Source organism: Anolis carolinensis, unplaced genomic scaffold (genome assembly GCF_035594765.1).
Source record: "Anolis carolinensis isolate JA03-04 unplaced genomic scaffold, rAnoCar3.1.pri scaffold_12, whole genome shotgun sequence".
In the NCBI taxonomy this organism is placed as follows: domain Eukaryota; kingdom Metazoa; phylum Chordata; class Lepidosauria; order Squamata; family Dactyloidae; genus Anolis; species Anolis carolinensis.
Window position 1 is genome coordinate 1,384,183 of NW_026943823.1, and position 10,284 is coordinate 1,394,466.

Below are 10,284 nucleotides of genomic sequence, written 5' to 3' on the forward strand. Positions count from 1 at the left end.
CCCTTCCTGGCTTGGAGACCCTTCCCTTCCCTGGAAAGAGGGGCGTTGAAGAGAAACAACTCTTTTGCAAAAGTGTGCCAATCTTTAAGCACGGCGCGCCTCCTCCTGGGCACCTCTTGGGCACCTCCTCTTCGGGCTTGGAGGCGTTGATCCCCATTGCTATCCTTCCCAGCTCCTCCTCTTCCTCCTCTTCTTCCCCCTCCCCTTCCTGGCTTGGAGACCCTTCCCTTCTTTGGAAAGAGGGGCGTTGAAGAGGGACCGCTCTTTTGCAAAAAGCGTCCCAAGCTTTACGCACGGCGCGCCTCCTCTTCTTTTGGTTTGTGAGCGTTGATCCCGTTTGCTATCCTTCCCAGTTCCTCCTCCTCCTCCTCCTTTTTCCCCTCCTCTTCCTCCTCCCCTCCTTCCTCCTCTTCTTCCCCCTCCCCTTCCTGGCTTGGAGACCCTTCCCTTCCCTGGAAAGAGAGGCCTTGAAGAGAGACAGCTCCTTTGCTAAAGTGTGCCAAGCTTTACGCACCAAGCTTTACGCACGGCGCGCCTCCTCTTCGGGTTTGTGAGCGTTGATCCCGTTGGCTGTCCTTCCCAGCTGCTCCTCCTCCTCCTCTTCCTCCTCCTCCTCCTCCTCTCCCCCCTCCCTCCCTCCCTTTGGGCTCTGCTCTCGGTCGGCCATGGCGCAGGAGGAGGAGGGCGCGGGCGGCGAGAGCGGCGGGCTGCTGCTGGAGCTGGTGAGCTCCCCGCTGAACCTGAGCCTGCTGGGCCTCTGCCTCTTCCTGCTCTACCAGATCCTGCGCGGGGATCGGGGCCGGGCCCAGGCCGAGGGCGAGGAGGACGCGCCCCCGCCGCTGCCCAAGCTCCGCCGCCGGGACTTCACCCTGGCCCAGCTCAGGCCCTTCGACGGCGCCCAGAACCCGCGCATCCTCATGGCCATCAACGGGAAGGTCTTCGACGTCTCCCGCGGGAGGAAGTTCTACGGACCCGGTGAGGGAGGGGGGGGGGGGAGGGGGGGAGGGGGGCCCGGGGGGGGAGGGGGCCGGCCGTGCCTCTGCCCCATGGCCAAGATGGGATCCGGGCAAGGGGCCCACGCACCAGGCTTGGGTCCTGGGATGTATGTATGTGTGTGCGCACGCCCTTGCAACTTGGGGACTGCCTGGATGTGTAAATGCACATATACATACATATACACACACACAGGCAGTCCCCATATTACCAAAGAGATCGGTTCTGTAGGTTTATTATGAAGTCGAATTTATTTTTAAGTTGGAACAGGTTCATTTTGAAATGTAACTAGAGCCAAACAGATACATAAGGTAAAGGTAAGAATTTTCTCCTTGACGTTAAGTCTAGTGGTTTCCGACTCTGGGCCTTGTAGCTCATCTCCATTTCTAAGCCGAAGAGCCAGGGTTGTCCGTAGACTCTTCCAAGGTCATGTGGCCATAGGCATGACTACATGGGGCGCTGTTACTTTCCTGTCAGAGCGGGACCTATTGATCTACTCACACTCTGTGTGTTGGTGCTCCTCTCTATTTCTAAGCCTAAGAGCCGGCGTTGTCCATAGACACCTCCAAGGTCATGACTGCATCGAGCGCCATTACCACCCTGCTGGAGCAGTACCTATTGATCTACTCACATTTGCATGTTTTCAAACTGCTTGGTTGGAAGAAGCTGGGGCTGACAGCAGGAGCTCACTCCATCCTGCAGATTCAAACCACCAACCTTCCAATCAGCAAGTTCAGCAGCTCACTGGTTTGGTCAGCTGCGCCACCAGGGGCTCCAACATACATACATACGTGTGTACATACATACACACATACATACACATGCCCTCTCCAAGTTTTGAACAAGATCCGTTCTGTAGATTTGTTCTGAAGTTGAATTTCTTTCCAAGTGTAACTCCAACCAAATACAGTAGAGTCTCACTTATCCAAGCCTCGCTTATCCAACGCTCTGGATTATCCAAGCCATTTTTGTAGTCAATGTTTTCAATACATCGTGATATTTTGGTGCTAAATTTGTAAATACAGTAATTACAACATAACATTACTGCGTATTGAACTACTTTTTCTGTCAAATTTGTTGTCTAACATGATGTTTTGGTGCTTAATTTGTAAAATCATAACCTAATTTGATGTTTAATAGGCTTTTCCTTAATCCCTCCTTATTATCCAAGATATTCGCTTATCCAAGCTTCTGCCGGCCCGTTTATGTTGGATAAGTGAGACTCTACTGTATTATTATTACATGTATTATTTTACTCTATTATTATTAAAAGGATACAGAAGCACATTTACATTGAAGATGAGAATTATGATTGGATCAGAGTTGGACAGTCTTATCTTAAATTAGAGCTTGATGTAAATATTCAAAAACATTTAACCTATGGATGCCTCAGTTAATGTAATTTTATTGGTATCTCTTTTTATTTCTGAAATTTACCATTCTCGGCTTATACTGGAGTCAATGTTTTCGCAGTTTTTATTGTGGTAAAATTAGGCGCCTCGGCTTATATTCGAGTCGGCTTATACTCGAGTATATACAGTATTTATAGAAGCTTTGCAATGTTTATGTGTCTTAACCATGCTATCTTTGCTTTCAGAAAGAGGCTGCACTGGGCTTCACCCACCCCAAACCGACTTTAGTTTTCCCAATTCACAATATGCAGAGCCAAGCTTTCCATGATTCCATGCGCCCGCCCACCTTGGTTCCCATTGAATTATAGGGTTCAGCACTCTTGCAAGCCAAGATTGCGCCATTGGCAGCATGTACTTTCACCTGCCATACCTCCAGGCCCGATTGCTAACTAAAGGTTGAGCAACGATGTTCCTCCGCCTCTTAGGTAATGTTTACAGAGAGGCCTATCAGGCTTTGCTGGAATTTCTGGTGAAGGTTCAGAGCAAGAGAAGCATCTCGCTCGGGCTCTTTGCCCTCGTTCTTTCTTGCTCTCGGGGCATGGTTTGCATTTCAACAAAGCAACCATTTTCAAGTAGCCTGGCCTTCGTAATTTCCCTGTCCGACAAGTTGCAGAGGTTTAAAATCCTCTTCACTGAGGAGAGGGTCCGTTTTTAGTACGTTGCAGCAAAATCACAAAGAGACATAAATGAATGAATGTATTTTATATCAACTAGGAGAGGTTATGAGCCCTGGTGGCGCAGTGTGTTTAAGCGCTGAGCTGCTGAACTTGCAGACCAAAAGGTCCCAGGTTCAAATCCCGGGAGTGGCGTGAGCGGCCGCTGTTAGCCCCAGCTCCTGCCAACCTAGCAGTTTGAAAACATGCCAATGTGAGTAGATCAATAGGTACTGCTCCGGCGGGAAGGTAACGGTGCTCCATGCAGTCATGCCAATGGCCACATGACCTTGGAGGTGTCTACGGACAACGCTGGCTCTTCGGCTTAGAAATGGAGATGAGCATCAACTCCCAGAGTCAGACATGACTGGACTTAACATCAGGGGAAACCTATATTTAGAAAGGATTTTTGTTGTCAATGTTTTCAATACATCGTGATATTTTGGTGCTAAATTTGTAAATACGGTAATTACAAAATAACCTTACTGCGTATTGAGCTACTTTTTCTGTCCAATTTGTTGTCTAACATGATGTTTTGGTGCTTCATTTGTAAAATCATAATCTAATTTGATGTTTAATAGGTTTTTCCTTAATCCCTCCTTATTATCCAAGATATTTGCTTATCCAAGCTTCTGCTGGCCTGCTTAGCTTGGATAAGTGAGACTCTACTATATATATATGTTTTATAGAATCCATTTACGAGTTTCATGTGCAAACGCTAAACCACGAAACGTCCAAGGAAGATTTTGAGCGAAGTCGCCTATGAGCACATGATCATAATTTCATGTAATAATGTAGAAGGAATAAAACTGGCAGTGTGGTGTTTTTATAATGCCATGTAAGTAATGGGAGAGGGAGAAATCGTGATAATGTAACCCGTTGTTTAGCTTTTTGGGAACATTTAGGAACATTAAAATAAAAGTAAATAACAGAAATGCTGTGCAAAGGAAACGGCTACATACGAAGGGGCCTCTGTTATCTGTGCCTGAACAATCTCTCGTTGCCTGTCTGTCCCTGGCCTTTGAGCCCGTGTTCATTGCAAAGAGAGGCAGAGGTTGCAAGAAACACCCAGGCCTTGTGCAATGTGCAGTGCGCTCCTCCCACACCAATGGCATGCAAAGCGAAGCCCCAGAAATGCATTCATTTCTTCTAATAGGCCCCGATCCTTGGATTCTAAATTAAATGAAATTAAAAGGTGCTTCCGATGACGATAAATCCCAGAACCCCCCAAACCGGTAATATTTTTCCTTGTAGAGAGCCATAAACAGTACCTTCTCCCCTCTTATTCTTTGTGCTTATATATGAGAGTGAGGAGAAGCAAGTAATATCATAAAAATTAATATTAATATTATATATGAGAGTGAGGAGAGGCAAGTCACATCATAATAATATTAATATTATATATGAGAGTGAGGTGAGGCAAGTAACATAATAATAATGAAAACATTGACTACAAAAATGTGTTGGATAATCCAGAACATTGGATAAGTGAGACTCTACTGTATATATATAAATGTAAATAATAATTTTATATATATATATATATATATATATATATATATATATATATATATATATATATATATGAGAGTGATAGCATCACGGTGACCCACAAAACAACAAAACTACAGACCCCCCAACCTCGAAATTTGACAACACAACCCATCATCCACGCCTGTAGGTTGATACAACAAAAAGAAAAGAAAAATAAAGTTCTAATTAGAGAGAGAGGAATAATTGCTTTTATCCAGTTGCTGCCAGTTAGAAGGCTAAGCTCCTCCAACTTGGTCTCCTAGCAACCCAATAAAAAATAATAAAAAACACTAAAAAATAATACAATAAAATACTATAATAACAGAAAATAACTAAAAATAATACAAGAAAATAATAAAATATAATAAAAATATAACTTACAATAAAATTAATTAAAAAATGCAAATAACATCAAATAAAAATTACACAACAATTTTTAACCAATACCACCACCACTTTGCCACAGCAACGCGTGGCCGGGCACAGCTAGTATTATATATGAGAGTGAGGAGAGGCAAGTAACATCATAATAATGAATATTAATATTATATATGAGAGTGAGGAGAGGCAAGTAACATAATAATTAATATTAATATTATAATTATTATTGTAATAAGTATAAATAGAACATTATTAATAATTATTAATAAATAGTATTATTATTACTACTAATAATGATTAATAATCATAATATTAAATGCCATCCATTGTAAGATGTGCCCTGATTTGCGTTCAATCACCATCACCAGAAAAACATGAGATATACTGTACAGTAATTTCAATAATATTATTAATACAGTAGGCTCTCGCTTATCCAAGCTGAACAGGCCGGCAGAAGCTTGGATAAGCAAATATCTTGGATAATAAGGAGGGATTAAGAAAAAGCCTGTTAAACATCAAATTAGGTTATGATTTTACAAATTAAGCACTAAAACATCCATGTTATACAACAAATTTGACAGAAAAAGTAGTTCAATATGCAGTAATGCTATGTAGCAATCACTGTGTTTACAAATTTAGCACCAAAATATCACGATGTATTGAAAACATTGACTACAAAAATGCGTTGGATAATCCAGAACGTTGGATAAGCGAGTGTTGGATAAGTGAGACTCTACTGTAAATGTAATGTACGTTTGTAGGACTGTGTAAACAACAAAACCACTGAACTAAATCACACCAAATTTGGCCACAAAAGACATAGTCATCCATTCTATGTCTTTCAAACAAAACAAAAAAACCCTAGAAAAATAGTCCAAATTACAGAGGATGAAGAAGAGCCTTTCTCCCCCTAACTGCCAGTCAGAAAGGATGCATGTTGCAAAATATGCAAAGTTTGCAAAGCTCTGCCTTAGCTGCTGTGTTGGGAGCTACAAAGTGGGCTTCTCCAATGTTTTAACATGTTGCATTTCTCCGTGTTTTGTGCCGTGAAGAGGGCCCTTACGGGATCTTTGCCGGGAGGGACGCGTCCAGAGGCCTGGCCACCTTCTGCCTGGACAAAGAAGGGCTGAAGGAGGAATATGACGACCTCTCCGACCTGGACGCCACGCAGAGAGAGACGCTGAGCGACTGGGAGCAGCAGTTCACCTGTAAGCCTTGCCCAAGATGTTACTGACTCCCCATTGCAAGCTGAATTTAGTGCTGATAGGAAGGGGCCTGAGGCTGTTAGGAATTGTGGGACTTGAGGTCCAAAACACCTGGAGGGAGGGCCGAAGTTTTCCCATGCCTGTTCTACTTGCACCCCAATGTTTTCCTTTCCATGGCATGACATTCAGTAGCAAACTGTCATGATCTCCGATCTCTGGACACAAAGAACAGATGCCAGCCATAAAACTGGCCAGCCATAAAACCTCAGTTACCCTCTGGTATGTGAGAGCCCCTATATAAATGGGCTACAGAGAAGATTCTGGTATTCCATACACAAACGCTTCCTTTGGTTTTGGGGTTTGCCAATCAAGGTGTGCATTAGATCCAACGGAGCATGAGAGTCGAGTCAACACGGGGTGAATCCCTTCATTTGTTCAGAAGGATTTATTCTTCCGTGGGGATTATAAGGGCACCTCGTGTACAAAGCTCGGGGAAATCTGACCCCGTCTTCGCTTGAATGTCCGTCTTGGCAGACTCTCGTTTGACTTGTTTTTGAAACCGAAGCAGAACTGGTTTCTCTTGTCCTCAGGATTAAGTAGGTTCTAATGTTTCTCTTAAGGTGGTACAGCCTTCTTTAAATGGGTTGCTGTGAGTTATCTGGGCCATGTTCCAGAAGCATTCTCTCCTGACGTTTCACCCGCATCTATGACAGGCATCCTCAAAGGTTGTGAGTTCTGTTGGGGGTTTATATATATATACCTGTGGAATAATGTCCAGGGTGGGAGAAAGAAAGAACTCTTATGAACGTTGCAACTGGCCACCTTGATTAGCATTGAATGGCCTTGCAGCGTCAAATCCCGGCTGCTTCGTGGTCAATCTAACAATCAGGGCCAGCGAATACCTCCCAACAAAGGATTCCCCCCCAGGCAGCCTGGCTGCTTCTTGCCTGAGGAAATCCTTTGTTGGGTGGTGTTAGCTGGCCCTGATTGTTTCATACGCTATAAACACAGTATGTATATTAGAGCATCATATACATAAACACAGTATGTATATTAGAGCATCATATACATTTGACATTCACATAAGTTTTTGCAACAATAATAATAAAGTATGCATTTAAGTCTCTAAGATTGCAGCTTCTTGAAACATTATATTCTGTAAAATACTGCTTTGTATTACAACAGTGTACTTTATTATTGTTATTGTTGTGAACTTATGTGAATGTCAAATGTATATGATGCTCTAATATACATACTGTGTTTACAGCATATGTTTTGAACCTTTATAGTGTTTGCGTATCTTTTTGACATTGTTTAGAATAGACATCTGTGTTTATTGATTGTTGTATTTCGCCTGATTGTTTCATGTCAAGCAGCCAGGCTTTGAAGCTGTAAGGCCGTTCAATGCTAATCAAGCTGGCCAATGGCAAGATTCACACTTGAATCCAACAGAAGAGTTCTTTCTCCCACCCTGGATATTCCTCAGATATATAAACCACAATTGCCTTGTTTTCAACAGACCTCAACACCTCTGAGGATGCCTGCCATAGATGTGGGCAAAATGTCAGGAGAGAATGCTGCTGGAGCATGGACATACAGCCCGGAAAACTCACAGCAACCCAGTGATTCCGGCCATTAAAACCTTCAGTGACACTTCTTTAAATGCTTTAAATGGTGGCGGGATGCAAGAATAAAGTTGTTGTTGTGGTGGTGGTGGCGGGATATAAGAATAAAGTTGTTGTTGTTGTTATTTGTCTGCTTGTTTAGTAATAGCGTTCTTTTCTCCCTTTCCTCTTTCGCCTTCAGTTAAATACCACTATGTCGGCAAACTGCTGAAGGATGGAGAAGAGCCCACCGTGTATTCGGATGGAGAAGAAACAAAAGAAGATCAAGATCGCAAGAACGATTAGCCAAGTCGGGGAAGACCGCTCTGAAGACGGTTGGGTTGGTTTTAGTAATTTTTTTTTTAAACAAAACAAAAATCAAAGGACTTTGTGTCACATTCCGGTTCGATTCTCCCAACACTTTTGATTTCTCAGCCCTGTTTTCAGAAATGGTACGACTCAATGCATCTTAATTAATCCGTATTCCCAAATGAACTCTGCCAATGTTCTGAAATAGAAGCGGTGCAAATCCAATTGGCATTGAATCAAAGCACACCGGGCATTAAAGTCCCATTAGAAACACACCGCCTTGCTGGTTGGTGCCACTGAACAGCAACTGGGTCGGGACTTTGTTCCAAAACACGTAATATGTAATTATACACTACGGCGACCAAAAGTTCTCCCGCATCTTCTTTGTCTCCAATTACCATTCCTTTTGCAACATTATTTTGTAATGACCTGCATACTTAATCTTTCCCACCAGACTTATTTACCATTCACGAGCCCCTGCTTTTGGTTTGTGCAGAGTTCAGGCCAAATCGTTGCAAATATGAACGGTTTGCAAACAAAAACAAAGTAAACATAACTTTCAAATGCGCTTCTTTACGAATAAGTAGAACACCTTGTTGACATGCAGAGCTGCATCATCCAAGCGGCCTAGTTTGTTTATCTTTCACACACATCTTCAGTATTGATTACATCTTGGTTCAGCCTGGTTTAAGTGGGTTAAATCCTACACACAGCAATGTATTGTAGTTATGACATGTTAGTGGAGATGAACATCAGTTGCAAAACGGAGATTGTTGGCTGAGCTTTGGGCATAGGCCTTGCTCCATTGTGCCATTCAGAGTGGCCATAGGTGGCAAATGGACTTGGGAGAGAATACTTCCAAAATAATCAGTTTGAATTAATTCACACTGGTGTAGGAAATCCAAAATAGTGATGGTAGATGCATTATTATTTTTTATTCTTTGGGGTTCTGCTTTCATTTTGCGCTATTCAAAACAATAACACTCGTCTCCACCGTAAATACAAACACCAATTGCGCATCTACGCTTCTTCTAAGATCTTCTTCTATAGGGTTTCCTTATTTTATTTTTTGCTTATTGGTAATCACTAGGCCTTAAAGACAGACAGGTAGCTGACTGGAGTGTTGATCTACCTCTGGGAAGTTTCTAAGCTAATTGATAGTAAGATAAGCATTCTTTTGTGTTGCCGTGTCTTTCCTGTTTTGAAGCTTAAGTTGCAGCCAGGCTTTAGAATCTGCTGCTTCGAGGACAACAAACTTGTATTTTGTTTGTTTTTAAGAGACATTGAATAAAACCTTGCTAGAAATACAACACTTGCTGTCATTGTGAATGTCGCCCGTTTTCCTTCCTCGCTGCAACTGCGAAATACGTATTTAGGATGATACTTGTTTCGTTTTTTACTAATTCAGTAAAACAGAAGATGCAAAGGAGTTCATGACTGTCAAGCTCAGGATAAAGAAGCTGGTGGAAGGGGAAAGGTGCATACCTCTGGAAAAAAGGAAATGAAACATAAGCCTTCTTCTTGTTTGAATTCTTTTCCCAAATGAAAATGCAGAATAAACAATTGTAGCCAAGGGGCACAAACATAGTACAACGAGGAAAAATGTTGGGCATCTTTAAGGAGTTGCAAAGTACCATTTGCAAATAATATTTTAAAGAGGGATCGAGGATAGTGGGATGGGAATAGGTGCTGTGAGTTTACCGAGCTATCTGGCCATGTTCTAGAAGCATTCTCTCCTGATGCTTCTCCCATATCTATGGCAAGCATCCTCAGAGATTGTGAGGTCTGTTTGAAACGCTACTGATTCTAGAGTTTTTTTAAATACTGGTAGCCGGATTTTGATCATTTTCATGGTTTCCTCCTTTCTTTTGAAATTGTCCACATGCTTGTGGATTTCAGTGGCTTCTCTGTGTAGTCGTGACCCAGCACTTCTGTTTCCTCAAATAATATGCTGTGTCCAGGTTGGTTCATCAAGTGTCAGGACAGTAAATAAAGAACAACACTCAGAAAACAGGGGAATTCCAGACAGGAAACAATCGGGGCCCGCTAACACCTCTCAACAAAAGATTCCCTCAGCAAGAAGCAGCCAGGTGTTGAAGCTGCAAAGCCATTCAATGCTAATCAAGCTGACCAATGGCAACATTCACACTTGCCTCAAGCAAACAAGAGTTCTTTCTCTCACTTTGGACATTAT

General features: G+C 42.6%; 1 protein-coding gene across 1 annotated transcript; it reads left to right on the forward strand.

Moving 5' to 3' along the window:
* Positions 1-232: 232 nt before the first annotated feature.
* On the forward strand, positions 233-9,400 carry pgrmc1 (progesterone receptor membrane component 1). Its single transcript, XM_062963854.1, has 3 exons — positions 233-975; positions 6,025-6,180; positions 7,984-9,400. Exons 1-3 carry the CDS (start codon positions 666-668, stop codon positions 8,085-8,087), a joined length of 570 nt encoding a protein of 189 aa, XP_062819924.1. The 5' UTR covers positions 233-665; the 3' UTR covers positions 8,088-9,400.
* Positions 9,401-10,284: the final 884 nt, after the last annotated feature.

Bases quoted from the DNA above. Each gene is read 5' to 3' on its own strand.
- pgrmc1 (XM_062963854.1), top strand. From the start codon at position 666: ATGGCGCAGGAGGAGGAGGGCGCGGGCGGCGAGAGCGGCGGGCTGCTG. The intron at 976-6,024 runs GTGAGGGAGGGG...TGTGCCGTGAAG, and splicing joins GAGGAAGTTCTACGGACCCG to AGGGCCCTTACGGGATCTTT. The intron at 6,181-7,983 runs GTAAGCCTTGCC...TTTCGCCTTCAG, and splicing joins CTGGGAGCAGCAGTTCACCT to TTAAATACCACTATGTCGGC.